Source organism: Fusarium musae, chromosome 8, assembly GCF_019915245.1.
Source record: "Fusarium musae strain F31 chromosome 8, whole genome shotgun sequence".
NCBI classification, from domain to species: Eukaryota; Fungi; Ascomycota; class Sordariomycetes; order Hypocreales; family Nectriaceae; genus Fusarium; species Fusarium musae.
In genome coordinates this window covers 2,304,104-2,327,198 of record NC_058394.1, presented here as the reverse complement: position 1 = coordinate 2,327,198, position 23,095 = coordinate 2,304,104, and the positions used below count along the sequence as shown (strand labels likewise).

The 23,095-nt window shown below is 48.3% G+C and overlaps 8 protein-coding genes and 3 non-coding genes across 11 annotated transcripts; 10 read left to right on the top strand and 1 right to left on the bottom strand.

The window, feature by feature from the left end:
- Positions 1-341: 341 nt before the first annotated feature.
- On the top strand, positions 342-980 carry J7337_010998 (uncharacterized protein; the record flags this gene model as incomplete). The annotated part of the gene is made up of 1 exon (XM_044828550.1): positions 342-980. One exon carries the CDS (start codon positions 342-344, stop codon positions 978-980), a length of 639 nt encoding a protein of 212 aa, XP_044677104.1.
- A 5,720-nt stretch (positions 981-6,700) lies between these two features.
- On the bottom strand, positions 6,701-7,417 carry J7337_010997 (uncharacterized protein; the record flags this gene model as incomplete). Its single annotated transcript, XM_044828549.1, has 1 exon — positions 6,701-7,417. One exon carries the CDS (start codon positions 7,415-7,417, stop codon positions 6,701-6,703), a length of 717 nt encoding a protein of 238 aa, XP_044677103.1.
- A 1,157-nt stretch (positions 7,418-8,574) lies between these two features.
- J7337_010996 lies at positions 8,575-8,678 on the top strand. Its single transcript has one exon. It is a non-coding gene; the product is annotated as a tRNA-Leu (tRNA).
- Positions 8,679-9,292: 614 nt separating this feature from the next.
- Positions 9,293-11,100, top strand: J7337_010995 (uncharacterized protein; the record flags this gene model as incomplete). The annotated part of the gene is made up of 5 exons (XM_044828548.1): positions 9,293-9,549; positions 9,600-9,755; positions 9,804-9,918; positions 9,967-10,146; positions 10,198-11,100. 5 exons carry the CDS (start codon positions 9,293-9,295, stop codon positions 11,098-11,100), a joined length of 1,611 nt encoding a protein of 536 aa, XP_044677102.1.
- An 874-nt stretch (positions 11,101-11,974) lies between these two features.
- J7337_010994 (uncharacterized protein) lies at positions 11,975-13,539 on the top strand (the record flags this gene model as incomplete). Its single annotated transcript, XM_044828547.1, has 4 exons — positions 11,975-12,067; positions 12,197-12,601; positions 12,655-12,819; positions 12,883-13,539. The coding sequence occupies 4 exons, from the start codon at positions 11,975-11,977 to the stop codon at positions 13,537-13,539; spliced, it is 1,320 nt and encodes a 439-aa protein (XP_044677101.1).
- Positions 13,540-15,058: 1,519 nt separating this feature from the next.
- Positions 15,059-15,728, top strand: J7337_010993 (uncharacterized protein; the record flags this gene model as incomplete). The annotated part of the gene is made up of 3 exons (XM_044828546.1): positions 15,059-15,216; positions 15,287-15,443; positions 15,489-15,728. 3 exons carry the CDS (start codon positions 15,059-15,061, stop codon positions 15,726-15,728), a joined length of 555 nt encoding a protein of 184 aa, XP_044677100.1.
- A 45-nt stretch (positions 15,729-15,773) lies between these two features.
- J7337_010992 (uncharacterized protein) lies at positions 15,774-16,137 on the top strand (the record flags this gene model as incomplete). The annotated part of the gene is made up of 2 exons (XM_044828545.1): positions 15,774-15,875; positions 15,925-16,137. The coding sequence occupies 2 exons, from the start codon at positions 15,774-15,776 to the stop codon at positions 16,135-16,137; spliced, it is 315 nt and encodes a 104-aa protein (XP_044677099.1).
- Positions 16,138-17,360: 1,223 nt separating this feature from the next.
- On the top strand, positions 17,361-18,177 carry J7337_010991 (uncharacterized protein; the record flags this gene model as incomplete). Its single annotated transcript, XM_044828544.1, has 3 exons — positions 17,361-17,378; positions 17,428-17,655; positions 17,701-18,177. The coding sequence occupies 3 exons, from the start codon at positions 17,361-17,363 to the stop codon at positions 18,175-18,177; spliced, it is 723 nt and encodes a 240-aa protein (XP_044677098.1).
- A 2,199-nt stretch (positions 18,178-20,376) lies between these two features.
- Positions 20,377-20,476, top strand: J7337_010990. The gene has a single exon. It is a non-coding gene; the product is annotated as a tRNA-Phe (tRNA).
- Positions 20,477-20,930: 454 nt separating this feature from the next.
- J7337_010989 lies at positions 20,931-21,037 on the top strand. The gene has a single exon. It is a non-coding gene; the product is annotated as a tRNA-Met (tRNA).
- A 628-nt stretch (positions 21,038-21,665) lies between these two features.
- Positions 21,666-22,789, top strand: J7337_010988 (uncharacterized protein; the record flags this gene model as incomplete). The annotated part of the gene is made up of 2 exons (XM_044828543.1): positions 21,666-21,713; positions 21,767-22,789. 2 exons carry the CDS (start codon positions 21,666-21,668, stop codon positions 22,787-22,789), a joined length of 1,071 nt encoding a protein of 356 aa, XP_044677097.1.
- Positions 22,790-23,095: the final 306 nt, after the last annotated feature.

The following is a 23,095-nucleotide window of genomic DNA, read 5'->3' as shown; positions in this document are numbered from 1 at the left end:
GTTTTCTTGCTCCCTCAGGTCCGGGCTATCAACAGTCCTTGCGCAAGGTGGCTACCACTAACCACTACCTTAAGTAATTGCTTGACAAAAGGGTAACTAGACTACCTTAGTCAATCGTTGCGCGTTCGATAACTGCCAAAAAGGGAATGCGAGTGAGCGAACGTAAAGCGGCCAATGACTCATCCGGCGCCCGACTCGGGAATAGCGTCAAAGATGGCTGGGCACTCGAGAGCCTCATCCGACTACAAAAGCTGCATCACCAATGACCTACCCATCAGTCAATTTCACCGCCGTCCACTGTATCACACCATTGCACGCACTCTTCAATCACATCATTTATCATGGACTACTCTACAGAACACATCGCCGACGCTTACCAGTCAAAGCGACTCGAGTACGTCCGAGCCGACAAGACCGATGAAAACCTTAAAAAGATCGCTCTCACAATCCTTCAAGATCCTGTCATCCAGGCCCTTTCAGCACCCACCATGCTCTTGCCAAAGGGGCCCAAGGAGGTCGACTCATACATAGAGTCGGTTGTCAATTCTTTGCTCGGTGTCGCTATATATCTCAGAGATGATGCCGATGACGAGACAGAAGACAAAGACAAGAAGCCTCGAACCATCATTGGCGTCATGTGCATCGGCTGGGGAGGCATCTCACCCACAGTTGCCCATCATCGGACTGCCGAGATTGGCATCTCTCTTATTAAAGAGCATCAGGGCAAGGGCTACGGTAGAGAAGCCATCAACTGGATGGTGGACTGGGGCTTCCGACACGCTGGCCTGCATACAATTGGTATGACTACTACCGATTACAACCCCCGAGGAGTATATCTTTACGAGAGTATTGGTTTCAAGCTGGAAGGCAGAAGACGGCAGACTGTTTGGATGAACCGCAAGTGGTACGATCTGATCGAGTTTGGAATGACGGAAGACGAATGGGAATCACTTCGGGGTCTTGATACGAAAGAAACATAGTGTATATGATCAATACTCAATTGCAACATATTCGCAAAACGGGATGGCCGCGAAGCTGGTGCAGAAGAACAAGATCCGTGCTCATCTTGATCAAGGTTGGTGACAGTGGAAGGCGAGATCATGCTCGCATAGGCAGAGGCGTCAGCTCATGCTTTCTCGACCTCATGGAGCAAGAAAACACGAGAGTTTAGAAGAGAATGATATAATAAACTCAGTAAAGATTCCCTAAATTCAGACTAGATTGCCTAAATCTCTTCACCAGTTAGGATAAAGGTCTCAAGTTTTCCTGCCCCCCCCTGCTCGGGTAAGAGCACCGTCAGTAGGCCTGGTTGTTGCGTTGAGGAGCAGACGATTTGCTCGTACCGAAACGCATCCAGGTGGTCGTTATGATTCAGAAAATTGGAGTCTCAAGACCGGCCAGTTCAACTTTCTCGAGTAGTGTAGCGGAGCAGGCGCCGAGATCTCGAACAGACACTAATGCCAGGCAAAGAATATGGCGGAAACAGCAAGGACATTAGCCCTGTGTGTAACCAGCAAGTTTTATCGCTGTGCGCCAGCTTGTTGCTACCCTTCCTCTTGACATCTGACACAGCCACAAAAGGCCAGAGATTGAGATTTGATACTTGCGGAACATGTAGCATCTGTCCGTCCTCAGCCTGTCTTTGCCCTCACGTTTGCGTTATATGTCGCTTTTGTCTGAAAAGTTCGTTATCCCGATGGCCATCTCCAATGCAAAATACAGGAGGGCCTGCCGCTCTTGTGTGCTGAGACGTTGGGCCGGGTCGCCTTGATGGTGAAAGCAGCAAACCCTCTCGAACAATAATGAAGACAGTCGTCAGGACAGCTACCTTTGCAGCCATAAGCCACATCACACGCGATCAGTGAGGGCAAGCTGGACTGTCGACAGGAGAGGAAGAAAAACATTTCACGGCTGACAGCCCACTGCCAAAGCGAACCGCCTTTCCCACGATGGCCCAATGCCATGTGGTGGGATTGTTGACCATGTAGAGATGTGTAAAGCATGTAACTGCATTGGAGATCTGTCCGTCGTGGTTGCGGAGGATCGTCGATGTCGTAATTCGTATCGTAGTCGGTCGGTCGTCGTGCGTTCGGATCATCGTCGCTGTGTTTCGTGATCGTCATCGTTCACTGTAGTCGTCGGTCGCTCTCGCCTTTTGGTCGTTTGTTCGCTCGTTGGTGGAGGGCACTTGCGTCGCTGGTGTTAGCTTGCTTGGGGCGTCGTTTATCGCTGGGGACTCGTTAATCATTCTCGGGCCGTGGTCGTCGTCGTCGTCGTCGTCGTCGCTTGCGCATCGTGTCTGGTGACTGTGGACTGGTAGTGACGGGTCAGTGCTTGACGCTGTAGATGGAATAGGTAATACTGACAGTCACTGGTGTCGGGGATACTTGAAGGGCGATGGATGGCATGGGGTCTGTTGGCCTTGGGAGGCTGCGAGGGCATGACCGAACGCGCTCGATATGTGCATTTGCAGAGATTTCGTCGTTATTCTCAGATCCGCAACAGGATGGATCTTCGCGTTAACTTTCTGTCGCAACGCGAGCAACGCGTTTGACAATCGCGTCATCTCCCGTCTTCTTCGACTCCGCAAGGCAAGTTCGCGACGGAGGCAACGGTAGTCAACCAGTATTTCCAGTAGATCTTTATCGCATTGACTCCAAAGCTGTGGCACCAGGCCATCGGAGTTCGGGGCAAATGCTACCCTTTGGATGATGCTGAAACGGAGATTCGAAGTGAGATGCCAGCTCTTCCATAGGCCAGGTCTACGCGCATGCAGTGTAGAATACACTGCAGTGATCAACACTGGACGCGCTGTTCCCCCTTCGCTTGCACCCAGCCGAATATGGATGTGGGCAGCATTCACGCCTTGGGGGGACTGCGCGCAGCATCATTTGTACACGTGTTCAGGCTTCGCATTCGGGTCCGACGATCAACATCCAAGGATCATTGGCGAGATCCGATCCTTGTCTTGCTTGGTGAGAGTTATTGAGTTCAATGCAAAATGCCATCGGCGAAGATGCAATCAGGGATCGATTACCCGAATCTGCTGTCATTGAGCTTTCGTATGGGTGCCGTATCGAGCTATCGATGTGACACGTCGCTGATGCCCTCTGCTCGCCATAATTGTTAGGATTTCATGGGGAGCTTCTCCCGCCTCATTGACAAGTGAGGCAAGCGGATACTGGCAGCAAATCCGTCGGCGACGACCTTGCCTCGCGAAACCAATGCTCGCATTTAGAAGTTCGTTACTCGAGAACGAGAATGACGGGCCCGGGGCGTCCTTTGAGCATTGCGTGATGAAGGCATGGGACCGCATGTCCACGTGTTTGCAGATGCAGCAGTTATCGCACACGGTTTCCTATCGGCCCAGTGCGAGGGATAAGGGATCGTACAGCCTACAAATGCCGTGGTGGGTTGACTCTGAACGGTGGGCAACAATCTGGTGAAGTCAAGTCATAAACCACGAGAGGGATGTGCCCAAGTCCCTGAAGAGATATCGGCTGCTTCTTCGACACGATGACCCAATTGGTCTCACCAGTCGGAATGTGTGTATGGTGAGAAAGGCCGGGTTGTAAAGAAACACACCGGCGCGTCCGTCGTGGCGAATGAAGTGCTCCCATCTTGGGGTACGCGACGCATGCGAGCTGGACAGCTCGTCAAGAACCGGCCACCCTCGTGGAAAATGACCCCCAAGTCTTAGCTGTTCAGGCAACGGTGTCAATCTGTAGCACAATGGCAATCAACTACAGAGGTGCCTGGAGCCTTTGGCACAGCCCGGCGGATTGCGGCCATGTGCATGGCACCTGTCTCGGGATCAGCACTTCCGTGGTACCAGAGACTGGTGGGGATGATGCTGATGACGGTGTCACAAGCGCTGTCATCGAAATGTCATCTTTGTGGACGAAGAAAACGGGCAGCAATGACCATGTCACCGCGGGATGTTCAGCTCAGGAAAGGGCTAATATCCAACGTGGAAGATTGTTTGTTCATTCCTGTCTACTGCCTTCGCTGTAAGTGCGGCGTGCTCTTTTTGTCCCGGCCAGTTGCGAGCTACAACACATCGGTATGAAGATAGTGGTGGGCTCATGAAACAAGTCAAGGCGCCGTCATTGTCGATGGAATTGGGGAGCAGGGGAGGACAGTCCATGACGAGGGACTCTCCAGTACTTCGAGTAACCACTGATGCTTTGTTGTCTTAATCCGAGTCAATTGGCAGCAGTAGGGGGTCGACATGGCCGTCGTCTCTCAATGCCACTGAAGATGCCAGTGCTGTAATCACCTCAAGGCGGTCGCTCCAGAGTCAGTAGCGTTGAGGCATCTTGGGTCAAGAGTCGATGACAAGTCTTTGGCCTGCATTCCAGTTCGATAGCAGACATCAAAAGCATCACGATGCCCTTAGTATCAGGAAAAGCTTGACGGTATGTTCAAGTCGTCTCCGAAAACTTTGTCCACCGGCTCAGCGACGGTGAATCACAACAGCATGGCGCCGGGTTTGAAGCAGGCCACTTCTCGCGGTGACATCCACGACGAAACAAGCACGAGATGAATCAAGAGGACGCAGGCGATGAGTTCGAGGGCGAAACTGATGAAATGTGGCTCGTCTCTTTTGCTTGTCTCTTTCGCCTCGTGAGAGTTGAGCTGGTCCGTGTAGCCAGGCGCAAACTGTGCAGTGATGCGGAGTAGATCAGCTGGGCGGCAACGAAGGTATGTGGGTTCTCGAGTCTCAGCGCTATGGACACAGCTTTTGGGGCTTTGTGCCTGCAATACAGCTTGCAAATCCGCAAGCCGTATTGACGACAATGGCAAGAGTCGATTGATTACATGGAGCCAAGTCGCGAAACGACTTGGTGCCACCCAGTGTCGACCATAACGACAACAGACAGGCCCGGTCGGGTGCCCTCTCAATGAGGCGAAAGAGAGGGTGTTGTATCTTCGTTAATGTTGGCGGCCATGGCTTCGATTCGGTCGGCAGCAACGGGGTGTTGGTGGGAACACCGCCGTTTCGTCTGTAACTTCGACTTGTTCGCCAGCCGGAGACTTCGTTCTGCGCTCATGACTATCGTTCTGTTGATATGCGGAAAGCTGTTTGCCCATCTCGATCAACAGCCGGCCGGACTGCGCAGCGGTGTTGGGGTCGCCTCTTCTCATTGCAATCGTGTGACCTTGACAGGACAATGCGATGTACCTCACGAGCGACTCTTCGGAAGAGAGCAGGCCTCTGTGGTACGACAAGAGCTACGAAGACACGTGCCCGGGCTACAGTCGAGGAAGCAGCGGAGCTCTTGGTCTTGCTTGAAAGCATGAAGACCGCGTGCGTTACGCTGTTCATATCGGGGGGGCCATTTCCAAGGTAGAGCATGTATTCTGGGGCATCATTTCACAACAGGTCTGCTCGAACAATTTGAACAGCCACGATCGACTGTAGGCACGCTTGCGGTGTTACAGAAGCCGCTCGTTTTGCGACGGTATTTTACTATCATCTCGAGGTATGGATTCGAGGAAACGGTATGCGTTGGGGCGTATATAGCTGGTCGTTCGTACAGGCAATGCAAGATTGACACCAGTCGAGGCACAAATGTTGTCTGGCGACGATTATTGCAAGCAAGAGGGAAAACTTCAGCGGTCGGAGAATGCGTATTCAAGGCTGTAAATAACGTTCGATTGATTCGAGGCAAGAATATACTGGATTCACGGTGTTGCAGTCGATGGAAAGGTCAAGCATAGCTGGGAAGGCGTCGGCGCTAGGACAAGCCAGGTTGAGTTGCCTGATCACGGAGGTGGGAGAAGGGAGACGAGTTGCAGAGACAGGAATCTAGAGTGATTCATTTTGGAGCGGAATGATGATCGCGACTATTTATGCGGCTCTGAGCCTTGGTGTGTTGATTGACAGCTGCAAGTTGGAAAGAAGAGGAGCTTGCTTCAGTGATGCTGGAGGCAGAAATTTTGGCCTCGCGACCGTTAGTCATCAACGATAGCCAATGATTGCAGGGCAGTGGAATTCTGCTAAAGCAATCGCACTTGAGGGAGAAATCTTGAATAATGTAATTTCAGTACAGTCCTCAGGGGTTACAAATGTCCTGACCGGTACTTTGCCACTGTAGAAATATTATGGGTATACTACTGTTATTGATATGAGCACGTAACTGCTAAGTAAGGAATTCAGTTAATCAGAGGTAATAGATCCTCTTCCGCTGTGGGGCAAGGTACAAAGCTAAAGTGCGGAATAGGACATTTGTAACCCCTGCGGACTGTATTGTAGACACAGACGAGAATATCGATAGGCCTTGAATAAAGATGTGACGTCGGGTAGAAATGATTTTGCGCTCCAGTGGCTAATTTCTGGTGTGCCCAAGTTGTGTGGGGCCACATCTGGTGGCTTAACACGTGAAGAAAGTTCAACGTCAGTGAATTGTATTCAATACAAATGGCTTCCGGTAGCTGAGAATTTAAGTCTACTGAGACTGAATCTAGCCTTAACAAACTTCCACCTGTTTGGACTGATGCTTGAGCCCTCCCGTTGTGACTCAAATATTGCGGCTCCAAATAATTGCTTACCCTGGAACTGCACCTTTTTCGGAGTTCGGGTGTCAATCACATCCACAGTATTGGAACTAACATTCAGACTCTTATTCTTTCGAGAAGACAAAATGCGATTATACTAAACTACGAAGTAAAAAATCATATCTAAATATCAGAGAGGTTATCGGCGCCAGAAACCTTGCTCACTGAAACTAGCTCCTGGGTATCTACCTCGAATGTTCACTTCCCGTTGCACTCTGCCCATCCACTCCCTCGCTTCTGGTGTAGCAGTCCACATATCCGGAATAGGAGCTCGAGCATTAGCATTAGGGTCCATTCTGGTATCTTGAGGCTCTCTTCTGTCGACCTGGTAGCTTCTGCTGACATGGGGATATCCATTATCCCTGCCAACTTCAGATTGCACATCACTCAAGAATCTACGCTCGTTTTCCCGCCGTTGTTCGTTCGCTCTCCTCGAGTAGTGCTGCTGGTTAGCTCCCGAACGTGTACCTGGTTCAACTTGCCTGTATCCTTCACCGGGAACGTATTTGCACTGCGGGCTTTCATCAGGGTCCTGTCTTCTTTGAGGCTCAACCCCTCGAGGTTCAACTCTTGGGGATTCACGTGGTAGGGGTAGTCTCGGCGTAATACGGTGTCCATCAGAAACTACAAAAGGATCAAAAAAATCCCGCTCACGGTAGTCAGGAGTAGTGGCAGGCGATAGCCATGGCGTTGGGTTATACATTGGCCCGACCATCCTTCGCGTCTTGGGTTCCCAGTTTGAGTTGGGATTTCGGGCTCGGTAACGTCTCATGTAATCCTCGTAAGCAGCATCGTTGTTGGCCTGGCTGTCAGATGCGAGCGGTGTTCGCTCATGATCGTTCTGTCGGTAAGCCATAATGGAGTTATCTTGGTATATTGCTTGGGGAATGAGCAAGAAGTGAAAGAGGAGTATTTATGCTTGACACCAACAGCCCATCAGTGTAGCGTTTCGACGTATGGGACTTTGATACGTGATTGACATCTTTCGGGATCGTCGAGTGTCTGCCAAGATAAGGCAATAAATCCGTGAATTGACTGCCATTTCTAGCTTGACTTGGGTGAAGAAACTCGATTCTATTGATGGTGTTTGCGAAAAGAAGTGTATTCATGCTGGAGACATTGCAGCCGGAAGTGAATCTGCTTGCATAATGACTACTTCAGTACCTCTCCATAAGGTATCAGACCATTCTCAATTCCCGCCTCCTTGTTGGGCTGCCTGACTTTCCAGTTCATCCAAAGCCTTCTGGGCAGCAGCGGATGTCAGCCTTCGACCTCGCGAATTTCCGACCGCCTTGCGCAAAGCTCCACCTTCATTCCACAGATCATCAAGCTCTTTATTCAGTTCCCTCTGTCTGTATGAGATTCTGAGCATAATTCTCAAGATGGCGATATTATCGGGGTTTGTAGGGGCGAATGTTTGGGGGCACTATTCACTGTCTTGCCACAGCCCTTCAAGTTCCCTTTTCCTTTCTGCAATCAGGTTTTCCCTGTTTCGTCGCCGACGATCCCTGATAGCCTGGTCCTGTGAATTGTCCATTGCCTTGGCGTTTTGGTTGGTTGGTAGTTTGACGGGTTCTCGATAATTCTTGGATAAAGTTTGAGGACTTATGATGGTTGATGATGAATTCTGACAACTTTTGATGAAGGTTGTTGATGTTGAAGCTGCAAGAACCGGACTTGGCTGACGAGGTGAAAAACAAAAGGGAGGCCAAGGAGCCATAAGGTAGGTAGGCTTTATCGGTCTTGCCTTGTTAGGTGCGCCTTGGGGAGCAAGAGAATACAAGACCTAAAAGTTTAGGCTAGTTTATAAAGGGTATCCTAAACTTATCTTAAATTTTTACTAAATTACTTAGATCTTTTTATTAGTTTTTCCTCCCCTAGGTGTAGTAGTAAAGGAAAGGAGGCTGCTACTAACTCTTGGACAGCTCTTTCTGGAACAATGAGACTGAACGATGCTGATTGATGCTGCTGTTGATAGGGTACCAAGAAGACTCAGTGTCTATCCAATCAAAAGGCAAGATGGCCGAGCGGTCTAAGGCGCTGTGTTCAGGTTCGATTCGAACTAGTGACGATTCGCAGTCTCGAAAGGGGCCTGGGTTCGAATCCCAGTCTTGTCAATTATTTTTTGTCTATATCGCAATATGTCAGCCAACTCTGATCTTTTGCCACGTTGAATGCCTTGGATTCCAAGCTTTCCCAGAAGATTTGTTTCAAGTCAGTAGCTAAGGCCAGCCTAACTCAAAAGGCATCGCACGAGTGCGAATTGAATTGGGAGAGGCTGGCATGTCTTTAGTCTTTACTCCATGTGACTCTCCCTCTCCACTCGCCTCCAAATCAATTGGAGCGCTTCAATCGGGGATGTCGGAGCCGGAGTCAACTCGCCAAGTTCAAAGCGTTTTGCCGATCTTTATCAGATTTAAGAATTTCCCCGCAGACTCCCCGGAGCCATCTGATGCTGGTTCCTTGCCTCTACCCCGGATTTTATCAATGAGTTTATTCACGAACCGACGAGCCATGCCTAATTTTCGCAAAACGACCGGTGAACTTCGGCTGCGGCGCCGACCGGTTGGCTAGAAACAGCTAACGCGGAAACATGAGTCCATTCTGGGTTCGTCATCTATAAAAGAGGTTTTCTCTCTTCGCTCCCCTTCTCTTGAGTCTCTCATTGATGCTTGTTCCCATCCATTGGGTCGTTCAACTTTACCCAAAGTCACGTAACAAGGTCAACATCATGTCTGAAAAACGTGACGAGCTTGAGAAGTCCGATGTACTCCATCGCGATCTGACCAATGACTTGCCGCCAGAGGTACTTGCTACTGAGATTGCGCACGAAGTTGAGAACAACAAATTCTCACCATGGACACCGTCTATGTTTCAGCTCTATGCTGTGCTCTTCGTGGCGTATTGCTGTGGTTGTCTCAATGGTTATGATGGCAGTTTGATGGGTGGATTAAACGGAATGAAGTCATATCAGCGCACTTTTGACATGTAGGTTCATAACAACCTCGCGGGGGTGACATTTGACTGACCTGCTACAGGAAATCTGATGGTTCTGCTACTGGAATTGTTTTCATGATCTACAACGTTGGCAGCATTGCTGCAGCCCCGACTGTCCCTTTCACCACTGATCGCTTTGGGCGACGCGCTGGGATGTTCACGGGAGCCCTCATCATCATCATCGGCACTTGTGTTCAGTGAGTAACTCCCTTAAATCTCTGTAGACAGCGCTAACAATCATGAAGGGCAACTGCAAAAGCCATGCCTCAGTTTATGGGGGGTCGATTCCTCCTCGGTTTTGGTGTCTCGTACTGCTGTATCGCTGCCCCAACCTACGTCAGCGAGCTTGCTCACCCCAAGGTAAGCAGCATTGCCAGGTCTACCAAAACGTTGCTGACAAGAATTTAGTGGAGAGGTACGCTCACCGGTCTCTACAACTGCATGTGGCCTGTCGGAGCTATCATTGCTGGCTGGGCAACCTATGGAAGCGCTTACATCAAAGGCAACAACGGTTGGAGAGTCCCAGTTTGGATTCAGCTTGTCACATCTGGCATTGTCGCAATCTTTGCATTCTTCCTCCCAGAATCTGTAAGTTTCTTTGTCAATATCACCACCGTTCACTTACTGATCAAGAAACAGCCCCGATGGTTGATCGCCAATGACAAGCACGATGAAGCTGCTGCCATCCTCGCCAAGTATCACGGCGAGGGCTCAATCGACCATCCTATTGTCCAACTCCAGATGAAGGAGATGATGGCCCAGATCTCAACCGAGGCTTCAGACAAGCGATGGTGGGACTACCGTGAGCTCTGGAACTCGCACAGCAACAAGCGACGTCTCATCTGTGTTCTCGGCATGGCTATCATGGGTCAAGCATCTGGTAACTCGCTGTCAAGCTACTACCTGGTCGCTATGATGAACACGGCTGGTATCAAAGATGAGAAGCTTGTTCTTGCTCTCAACGCTACCAACAGCGTTCTTGGACTCCTCGGCTCGGTCATCGGTGCCCGCCTGACTGACCGTGTTGGCCGCCGGCCTCTTCTCATTTACAGCATCCTCTTCTGTTCAGTCATCTTTGCCGTCATTACCGGAACATCCAAGATGGCAGTTGACGACCCAAGCAACAAGAACGCAGCCAATACCACCATCGCCTTTGTCTTCCTCTTCGGCGTCGTCTTTTCACTTGGATGGACCGCTCAGCAAAGCATGTACATCGCAGAGACGCTCACTACTTCGACGCGAGCCAAGGGAACAGCACTGGGTAACTGGGCTTCGAGCTGTATTTCCCTTGTCTTGGCCTACTCTTCGGGGCCAGCCTTTGAGAAGATTGGTTACTACTTCTATCTGGTTTTCGTGTTCTGGGACCTGCTTGAGGCTGCGTTTATTTTCTTCTTTTTCCCAGAGACGAAGGACCGAACCCTGGAGGAGCTTAATGAGGTCTTTGACGCCCCTAATCCTGTTAAGAAGTCATTGGAGCCTAGGACTGCGGAGACGGTTCGGGCGACTATGAACCAGAATGAGGCAAAGGCTATTGATGTTTAGATAGCTGTGAGCTGTGGTATAGGAGGCTGTCTGTCGATATGCGTATAGATCTCAAAGAGCCTAGTTAATCTACAACGATATACCTCTGCAATACTCTTCCAAATTGAAGAAACTAAGAAATGATAATGTCGGAACTACGTAGTGTCTTGTCACGACAGTAGTGGTCTCACGCATCTTGGCACGGCCAATGATTCTATCACGCCCCATGTATAATTTCGAGTCCCTAGCAGAGGACGTACCATTGACTGCACGTCGCCACGAACCTCAACTGAACCATCGCATCTGTCAAGCTGGATTTGGACATGGTATGAGAGTTCAGACGGTGAAGGAAGCATGCCATTGCTCCGTCGATGGTCCGATGCAACATGCACCACGAGGTGCAAAAGTCTTGGCCCAAGTAACGTTGGGACAAGGATATGTTCTTCCCGGCTCCGACACCCCCGGGCCATCACTCGATCTCCCCCTGTCGATTACCCCAGACCTTTGACTCCTTGTGTACGTCGGCCCCGCATATGGGCCGGCAGATCATGTGAAGTACTCACAAAGGAAGGTTCTTATGATTGAACCAAGGTCTCCAAATTGGTGCGCATATGAAAGACGCCGATGGAGGAAATTTCAATGCCGATCATATAACCTTAAACTGGTTTTCAAGTACCGAATACCCGAGTAGAGCTACGGAGAGGTTGAGGGTAATGTAACGGAGACTTACCCCAGAAAAGAGAAATTCTTCACATCGGGCCATGTCTCGCCGGCGTCCGAGCATACCGCAAAGAGAATTGGTCCGGAGCGAAGTATAATAAGAACCTTGAGTAATCCTCAAAGTTGGTCCCGATCAAGTTCCAAGAACTGCAAAAGTCTCGTACCAGATCTCATGATGCCTCGCATCTTCTCGACTCTTGTTGCTGCGCTTGCAGCCAGCACAGTGCAGGCTTCTCTTGACATCGTGTCCGGCGCAACATGGACAGCTGTAGGTCAACCGAAAGCTCGATTCATGAGTGGTTTACTGACCGGAATTTACCTAGACCAACACTGGTGAGCATGTACAAGCTCACGGCCACGGCTTGATGTAAGTGTCACACTCTATCATGGTGGACAGGGATCTGACTTTTCAAGTGAGGTTGATGGAACCTACTACATGATCGGCGAGGACAAGACCGACGGAACATACTTCCAGAACGTCAACTGCTACTCCTCCACCAATCTCGTCGAATGGACATACCGAGGCGCGCTCCTCTCTCGCACCAGCGAAGCAGGCGACCTCGGCCCCAACCGCATCGTTGAAAGACCCAAGGTCATTTACAATGACCAGACAAAGAAGTATGTTCTTTACATGCACATCGACAGCCCAGACTACAAGGATGCGCGGGTTGGTATCGCAACTGGTGATAGTGTATGCGGCAAGTATACGTATCACCGAAGCTTCAGACCTCTTGGTAAGCAGAGTCGTGATATGGGACTTTTCAAGGATGATGATGGGTCTGCATATCTCCTGACTGAAGACGTAAGCTTTATACTGTGCACTTTGGCAGAGGACAGGAACTGATCAAGTCACAGCGAGAGTATGGAACGCGAATCATGGCTTTGTCAGATGACTACCTCAACGTCACTGAGATCACATACGAATGGCAGTACTTTGCCGAGTCCCCTGCCATGCTGAAGCAGAACGGATACTACTTCATCTTCGGCTCTCATCTGACTGGATGGAATGCCAATGATAATGTAAGCAGCCCTCCTCCTGACCTTCGGTTATACTTCGAGTATATTGACACAACATACCAATAGATCTACAGCTACGCCAAGTCAATATCTGGTCCATGGTCGAACTGGACCGAGTTTGCACCTATTGGTTCGAAGACCTATCAAAGCCAGGTCAGCTACATTCAGCCTCTTGGTAACGGTAATGCCATATACATAGGTGATCGCTGGGTCTCCACAAACCTGGCCGCCAGCACCTACGTCTGGCTTCCCCTCAAGGTTGATGGCAACAAAGTGACACTCAGCTGGTACGACTCTTGGTCGCCGAACCTCTCAAAGGGAACTTGGTCCGAGACAACTATGACAAAGATCGAGGGTGAGACTGCAACGATGGGTAATGATGCCAGAGTCATCTCGTGCAGTGAATGCAGTGGCGGTAAAGCCGTCGGCTACATCGGAGGTGACAAGAAAGGTACCCTTACCTTCAAGAACATCAAGAGCTCTGGAGGTACAGCTACTATCAACGTCAAGTACCGAAATGGCGACACCGGATCACGATACGCAACCGTCAATGTCAACGGGGAATCTCAGAAGCTTGCGTTCTTGTCTACCAGCCACCTTTCTCAGACGGGACTCAGCAGGGGTTTCTTTGATCTGAAGGAGGGGTCAGATAACACGATCACCATCTCTAACGATGATGGATGGGGTCCGGATGTGGATGCTCTGATGCCGCCAGCGGCATAACTTGAGAAGACTGCGCCGATGGTATATGAGTTGTCATAAATCGGGAGCGATTCTAGAGCCCTCTTGGATACACGATGTCAGTCACTGAAGTCGAATGCGCTCCTTTGTAGAATTGTAGTACATAAGTTAGTCATTGGATTCAATTTGACTTAATCGAAGACCCATTAGTGAAAATCGTGAGGCAAGAGTTTGCGAACTTGGCCCTTAGTTCATGCGGGGCAGCAGCAAGCAGGAGGCTAGGTACCGGTTTTTATATCCCAAATAGCATTATATTAAACCTGAAGTGTATTTTCTAACCTTATAACTGACTTATAAACTTAATACTGCTACTACCTTCTAATTACCCTAAACCTTCTCTAGTCTAACCTTTATCCTTAGTAATACTAATATATATATTATTATAAAACTTTCTTTAAGCTTTTTTTATATATTAGTATTTCTTAATAAATCTAATTATTATATACTATACTTAAAGTAATAAAAAATCCTTTTTAGTAAATTACTATTTATATATTAAATATAAATATAATTTAAGTATAGTTTTCTTAAAGTAGCTTTCTAGTTACTTTAATTCTCTTTTTATTTTTTAAGTTATTTAAAGAAAATAGTATTACCTTTTTTTATTAAGTAATTAAAATAACCCTTATAAGGAATTTACTATAAGCTATTATATAAGTAATAGTTTTATAATTAAAAAAAGTAAGCTAGATAAGGAATTTATTACTTAGCTAATTAAAGTCTTATATAAAGATATACCTTATAGTAGCCTTATAATTAAGTCTATTATAGCTATAATTATATTTTAAGGCCTTTTTATATATTAATATAGCTTAAAGTATAACTATAGTTTTATTAATATAATTATTAATATCTAATATTTAATATAATTAATATTAATAAAAGACTAGTCTTATTAATATAGCTACTATCTTAAAGATTTAAAGTATATATAGTATTAAGCTAACCTTTCTTAGCTAAGGGATTAAAAGTAACCTTTTATATACCTTTAAGGCTAGCTAAAGAGTTATTATTTAAGTTCTTATTATATTAGCTTTATATTATAGCTATTAGTTAATTATTATAATATTAATATCTAAGTTATAGGCTAAAAGTGTTATTTATAGTTAAGGCTTATAGCTATAAGCTTATTCTAGCAGAGAGAATCTAGTATCCTAAACAGGCCATAATTATACGATAAGTAATCATGATTCCACAATACATGTGTCGTAATGGATCTTTTTGCTTGTCTTGGAGCAAAGGTATTGACGACACGACGTCTATCACGCCTGAGATCGCAAACTATTTCCCTGTGCCATCTTTGGATACGGATCTCGGCATTTCACCTCTCCCAATTATTGTCATGAAGCACCCATTATCATGAAGTCTCGGAAGGTGAATACTTTAACTATGTATAAATAAACCCTCCTTGTCTCCAGCGTCGAGATGGAAAAGTGGCAGGGCGCGCTATTTGAACATTATCTCTCCTCAGGCTGCATTAGCAATATTTACCCTTATTATCATGGACCAAACTGTCAAGGTCGGTGCAGTGCAAGCAGAGCCTGTATGGCTCGACCTTGAAGGAAGTGTTGACAAAACCATCTCCCTGATCGAGAAAGCTTCCGCCGATGGAGTTCAAGTCCTTGGGTTTCCCGAAGTTTGGATCCCCGGTTATCCATGGTATGATCGGAATCTGTCAGCCAGAAGGTATCACCTGCTATGTATACATGGTGCTAACTCGACTACGCAGGCAGATGTGGACCTCGCCAGTCATCAACAACGGGGGTTGGATCCACGAGTACATGGCCAATTCAATGCGCCGAGACTCACTTCAGATGAAACGAATCCAGCGAGCCGTCAAGAAAGCAGGTATGCTCGTCGTTCTCGGGTACAGTGAGCGAGATGGAGTAAGCCTGTACATGGGACAACCATTCATCGATACAGATGGCTAGATCATTCATCATCGACGAAAGGTCAAGCCAACTCATGTAGAACGAACAATCTGGGGTGAAGGACAAGCCGAGTCGCTCCAAGTCGTCGCTGATTCCAAGTTCGGAAAGGTTGGCGCACTGAATTGCTGGGAGCATTTGCAGCCATTGCTTCGATACAATGAATATGCACAGGGTGTGCAGATCCATATCGCCAGCTGGCCAGCTGAGTTCGAGATGCCAGACCCTGAAAAAATTGCTTGATTGTACCATGAGACCGGCGAGGCGAGCTATCGCGCAAGTCAGTTCATGGCCATTGAAGGGGCAACTTTTGTCGCTGAGGCCTCACAGGTTCTCACCGAAAAGAACTTGGAAAGGAATGGACTTACAGGCAATCCTGTTACCAAAACAGTAAGATGGCCTCCCTTGAAGATGGACAGACTGCTGACTGGTGATGTAGCCTGGTGGTGGATTCTCGATGATCTTTGGGCCCGACGGCAAGCCACTTGCAGAGCCTATCGGTGACGGCGAAGAGGGGATAATCACGGCTGTGGTCAATTTGAGATATATTGATAAGCCCAAGGCTTTCGATGTTGTTGGGCATTATGCGCGTCCTGACCTGCTGAGTCTCAAGGTCAACGAGAAGGTTGCGAAGCATGTCGTCGTGGATTAGTGACTAGGCAAGATCTCAAAATGCGATCTCTCTCCAGCCTTATCCGAGGGTCGTGGTACCATCGCCATGGCAAGTTTGTTCTCTGGAGGTTTGGATCATGCGTGGATTCGTTGTTATGATAGCACTCGTAGTTTCTCGTCTTTTCAGATGTCCAACCGCATAAACTGTCAGTTGACTTTTAGATTCGAATATTTTAGAGTGAAACTGTTCTCAAGCTTATAATCTGTCTGCTCCCAGCTTATGCTGCACTAACCTTGGAACTTATCGGCGGGCATTGTGAAATGCTGGGTCGAATTGCCTGTTTGGGTTCAGTGACGGATATGGCGATTATTGGCTACTGACATATCATACTCTGGACCCCGCTGACTTCCATTACACAATGAGCCATCAAGACACAAGATACTGAAACAACCTGTCAATTGATGCGAGGTCTTGGTATTAATATCAACGGAACGCGAGTCCTCAGATTCAGTCAATGCGAAATAGCAAGGCGAAGATGCTGCCGAAACAAAGCTGTTGGACCTGTGAACGTAAGATGACATATCCTATGGGCATCTCCAAGCTGACAAGTGCAGGGCGCAATATCGGCTGTTATAGGACAACTCCAAGATGTAATAATTGCACTCGGACACAAAGAAAGTGTCTTGGGTATGACCTTCAGCTTCTCTGGCCAGATCGTCATGATGGGCGGCGGAGAAAACGTGATCCTGCTGAGCATCGACCTCCAACAACACTTTCAAAGTCGGTTCACTATGGCAAATACTTTTTGAACACATCTCCATCAGACGTTTACATTTCTCTCTCCAAGAGTGATGGACATATACTTGTGAATCTCTTCCAACGACCTCGACGCAGTCTCACACTTCATGGCTCCTTGCCCGACCGTGCAGGGATGCTTCTCGGTTATTGTGTGTGATGCTTTTATTTTTCCCAGATACTGGCTAACGGCAACAGATCAAACCATTATATCACCAATGATCTCTACCACTCAAGCCCAAAATGGCTTTTGTTCGACATTACTACCCATGGCTTTATCTAGCCAAGACACTTCAGCTCTTGCGTTGCTCAATGCAATGATAGCCGTGGCAATGATCCATTACTCAAACTCGATAGCTGATGCAATGTCGTTCAAACTGAAAGCCGTACGGAACTTGTCAGTATCCCTCGCAAGTCCGAGGTCAAAATGCACATCAACCAATCAAGTTCAGCTTGCAGCAGTAATGATGCTTTGTGTTTACGATGTCCGTGTGACCAGACATTTCGTTCGGTACCATGACTGACATTTCATAGGTCTTCGATAGAGAAGAGCACAATTGGCACATCCATTTGAAAGGAGCAAAGGAGATCATAAGGCAACAGCGCACAGATACGCCCGGCTCAAGCTCAGATTTCCTTCTTACTTGGTGGCTGTATCACGATGTTTTGGCTGCTTTCAACCATCCATCATGGCGACTTGACGAAAACCATGGCTCCGTCTCAACATCCGCTCTTTGCGCTTTCAGTGGCGGCAAGTCTCTTGTAAGTGCCCACATTCCTACGCCCACTGTCCTAACTCTAGTCCAGATCGTGGGGTCCTTGGGCTGTTCTGTTGAAGTGCTTGAGATTATTGACGAGATCAACATGATGCGACTTCACTCGGCGCATGGTTGTCCGAGCACCTCGACGCTACAAAGGTGCGATTTGGCAATGAAGCTTCACAATCTCCGACAGTCACTTGCGCCCATCGAGTACTACTCTGATGGCTTAAGATCACAACGCATCCTGGCCATCGCTGAGTTATATCGCCTAGCGACATTGCTCTATCTTCAGCGCGTGCATCCCATCGCGGAGGACGATTTCACGCGGACCGTTTACGTACAGCAAGCCCTGGGAGTCTTGAAAGGTTTAGGTGTCGCAACCAGTCCATGGCCAGTGTTCACCATTGCATGCGAAGTTGATGAGCATGACCGCGTCAGTATTCTGCATACCCTTGACAGAATGGACAGCGTGAGAAGCATTGGCAACACCAAGGTTCTACGAGATGTCATTGAGAGTATCTGAAACAACGGGATCTTCAAAGCATCGGAAAAGCTGGCCGACGTGTCGATTGGTTGCAGTTTGTCGAATGCGATGTTCCAGTCCCGTGGTTTATATAGGATATGCAAACTATAACAGTCCCAGTCCTGCAGCACATAATAGACTGAACCGTCCTACAGCTAATTAGGCCGGCTTCTGGGCTAAATCAAATTGCCACACGGCCACAATGTACAATCAAAATAGTTGGTGAAGTGTCCAGGATGACTTTGAGATTGTATAGTGACGGTTGAGTCAAGTCAGGTTCGAAAGGCGGAAGTGGCTTTAAACTGAGAACGCTATCTACCTCCGGTAACCGCCCTTGAACTGCCACAAAGGGATATCAAGCGTTGTGACGTGTGACTGAACCCTCGTCAAGTAGTTGTTGGACAAGAGGTTTCGCGATAACGCCATGTCATGATGTCTTGGCTCATGGACCCGGAGGGAGGACAGCTTGCGACACCACGGGTGGCCCTTTGAGCTTTGCGCGAGATTTGGATTTGATCTTCAGGTAGGCAGTTGAGAATGGTGGGCACGAGGATCACAATGGGACCATAGGACGTGAGAGTCTGCTACGTGAGCGGGCTGTGAATCCTTGGGTGTCATGAGCATTCATTATCTGCACTACCTCTGGAGACACTAAAAGAGATGGAGCCACCAAATAGTGGCGATCGATAAGTAATATACGGATAAGAACAAGTGCGTTATCAATGACACGGCGATAAGGAGTGTCTCTGTTCAATCGCGTGTGCCAGAGGCCGAGGAGGACTTGGCATGATATAACGCGACGCGACACGACACGTCGAGGTGCTCGTGTCCTCTAACAGTAGTGGGGCCTTCAAATCTCTGTCGAACTGACCAGCCACAAATTGGTACTTCCGATCAGGCAGCTTATCAGTACGATAACACTCTGGACCATCAGGGGATGACCCTTGTATTTGCGACCAGGCGCTTGCTACGGCGGCGCTCAAGAGCCATCAACGCAAAAGGTACATTTCCTTCTCCTGTCAACACAGCATCTTGCGAGGTCGCTGGAGGTGACAGAGCCAGCACTGGGAGCCCAACAGCCAGGACTTGAATGGGTTCAAGTAGCGACCTCCTTTGCAAGCGCCGTTTCTCTGCGCTTCAGTTCTAGTTCCCTCGCTTCATATAGTTGTTCTCACACTGAATTATCGCAATGCCTCACTCACTGATGTCGAGGTCATTGTCCCTCACTCGCCCCTGTAAATTGGTGTGCGTCATGCGTTTGCTGTCAGCTGCAACACCAACTCGACAGACAATCAGCCAGCGACTGAAATTTTGCTCAGCACAGTCAAGCTGCCACTAACCAGCAGCCAAAAAGAAAGGCAGCTCAGAGACACACCAGGCAAAAACATACAACAGCGGGGATTCGCTGGTCGTCACCGACCCAACTACTAATCCGCCGGTTAGTGGCTTGACTATGGGAGAGCGGACGGGATCCCGTATTTTCCACTACCTTTGGTCGTATGTGCTAGACAGAGCATGTCTTTTCGTTTATATCGACAGCTTCTCAGTGACACTACCCTACTTGTGTTCTCTTTTCTCTTTTCTCCCGACATCTGGCGGCAATGTTGCTTTAAGTCATTCTGCTGTCTTCACTGTCATTCAAAGAAGGTCAAATAACTCTCTGTCACCGTAAAAGCACTATGCCAATGCTGCCAGACCTGTACACACGCGTTGGCGTTTGACTGAGCCTGGTTGTTGACTATATGTGATTGACATCCACCGCACAACAGTATTCACCTCATTCACTTCTCCAACAAAACCTGCTTGTTTCGACAATACCACTTGTCTAGAGTCAAGCAACAATAAACGCTGATATGCCAGCACTATACAAATTTCAATGCACAGATGGCTCATTGCCCCATGAAAGATATGCTAATTGACAGTGTCGGCATTCATCAAAGCTTACCCTTGAGCTTGGACTCGAACGGTTTCGCAAACTCAGGTGGCGGCAAGATAAACCAACGTGAACCGCTCGTGCCAACGACCCAGGAAGTTCTGGCTGGCTATACCGCTCAATTGTCATTGGAGCTCCCCCAATTCTAAATTGAGTGATCTATTTAACACACTCGACGGCATCAGTAGATGCTCCCAAGCTCAAGTGTCCATGGTTCGCTGGCAGCAGTCGCCTATGTTGCCAGTCAAGTCTCGGCAAAGCAACAAGCGGGTTTAGCTCAGTTGGGAGAGCGTCAGACTGAAGCTCCAACTTCAATCACTATCATTCGATATCTGAAGGTCGTGTGTTCGATCCACACAAACCGCATGTTTCTTTTTGCTCTTCTCGCTAGTTGCCTGTGGGTCTGTCTGCAGTCTGTCTGCTTGACTCGAAAGTGTCTAGCGTTGAAGAACCAGATGAATGGGGAATATCAGGAACTTCGTCGTGACGGTGTTCAAGGGCTTGGCCAAGCTTACCAAGTCAACTCTGAGACAATAATGAGTTTATGGGAGGGACTGATCCTTCATTTTTGGGACTGATAAAGTACTTTCGTTGATTGAGTTGCAGGCTGACCTCTTCGCGAGCAGACTGGATAACGCAGACTCTTCACGCCCAGGATAGCGGGGCAAATACCTGTCTATTGAGGAGCGTTTTGGAACAACAGTATGATAATAGGTATTTCTGCCACCCAATGCAGTCCACGGACACTCAATTCTTGTACAGCAATTCTTTCGCTCTCCGCCAACGAATTGAGTGGGCATCACAACCCACTCAGAGCATTGTCGGTGTGGCTCAGTTGGTTAGAGCGTTGGTCTCATAGCACGAAGCGTGATTTGATCACAGATCAGAGTAATCCAAAGGTCGAGAGTTCGAGCCTCTCCACCGACAAGAACTTGTCTTTTTGACCTTGTTTCTCTTTTTGCTCTTCCCTGTTGGCCGTTATGTTGACAATTGGCTCAAAGACAGCTAACTCAAGTTCCCATCTTGCCTGTCAAAATGCTGAGATGCCCTTAGCCCCACGGCGCTGACCAGCAAAATCTTGAAGAACGTCACAGCAAACCACAATTTGCTGAGATCAATATGACAGACTATCAATTGAATGCCAACCTCAGCCAGTCATAAGTCGATCGTTCTTCCTACTCGGTTATATCGGCACTATGTAAGACTGTTCCTGGCATGTCAGCATGAGCCATGACGCATCATGTAAGCACGGCTCATGAACATCGCATACTCGCTTGTCCAAATACAGTATCTCATTCGAGATCAATCTCAGCCCTACAGCAGTCATATCATTTGAAAAGTATTCAGAATGGAGATTCACAGAGGTCAAAGTTTAATCAGGTAACCCATTCGAGCATGTCTAACATCACGACGTCGTTGCGCAGGAAGAGGCCGCCGAGATGAATGGCATTTAAGAAGTCATGATACCGGATCACCAGTCTTCCTTTCAATAGACAAGACACCAAATCACATCATAGCCACTGGCGAATCTATTACTATCGTCATCTTATTCAGGATGCTTTCCTACCATTGCATCGTAGCATGGGGCACTCTCCTTGCCGCGGTATCGCTCCCTGACATAGCCGCTACTCTTGCCAAATACTGACAGATAAACAGGTCACCAACGCCCATGAAACCGAGGCATATCCTCCAAATATCACCATTTCCAACACCACCACGTCTATGTTCCAGCTCAGCAACGACACTGAGTTCTCATTCATCCTCAGCGAATATCTTTCCCTAGCCAACGAAGGCGGTAGCGCCACAGGGGAAGTCCTCCGAGCAGCTGCTGTGATTGAACCCAACAATCCCGAGAGTTGGTATCGCGAGTTCAAGTTTCTTGCAGACAAGATCCGTGAACAGGCTGTCGCTGCTGAGAAGAAGAAGGACTGGGTTTCTGCTCGATCAGCCTACTTCCGGTCCTCGTCTTACTACAGGGGTGCCGACTTTTTCTTGCACGGCAATCAGTCTGACCCTCGTATCAACATCCTGTGGCAGAAGCAAAACGCAAGCTTCACAAAGGCTGTTAGCCTCCTTCCAAAGCCTCCGACCTTTGTCGAGTTGAATGCAACCAAGTTTAATGTTCCGGCATACTTTTACCCAGCGGATGGTCAACTACCCGCTGGTAAACGCCTTATGTATGGCAAGAAGATTCCTACAGTCATCGTTGGGACTGGATACGACGGGTCTCAAGAGGCTCTCTACCATAGTAATTGTCGTGAGATCATCCAGCGCGGCTGGAACTGCATCACATACGAAGGCCCAGGACAAGCGACAGTGCGTCGACAGCAGAATCTAGGCTTCATGCCTGAGTGGTGGGAGGCCGTCACCCCAGTTGTCGACTATGTTCGCAGTCGACATGACGTTGATTCTGACCGAGTCGCTCTCATTGGCATGTCTTTTGGTGGACTACTTGCACCCTTGGCCGCGACACATGAACATAGATTGGCGGCTGTGCTTGCGATCGACGGGATGCTCAACCTTCAACGCTCTATCCTGGAGCAGTTCCCTCCAGCTTTGACCAAGCTCTTCCTTTCAGGTAACAGCACTGCCTTTGATGATGAGATCTACAGCCTTCTCAAGAACCCCAAGATTCCAACGGCACTCAGCTGGCCGATCAACCAAGGAATGTGGGCATGAAACACCAAGAGTCCTTTCAAGTGGTTGACCATGGTGGGAGAGTTCAACCTTGATAAGCAAAGTCTGGCCAAAATTAAGTGTCCGGTATTTGTCGCCTCGGGTCAGGATGACACGACTGCCCCGGAACAGCCAGAAGAGATGGCGAGGGCCTTTGGAAAACAGGCGCACTACTTTCTGTTCAAGACTGAGCTGGGATCTGGAGTTCATTGTGCCATTGGGGCAGAGAATCAGCTTGCCCAGGAGACACTGGGCTGGCTTGAGGGTGTTTTTGACACTGTCTCAAAGTAAGCATCATAAGAAGAACTT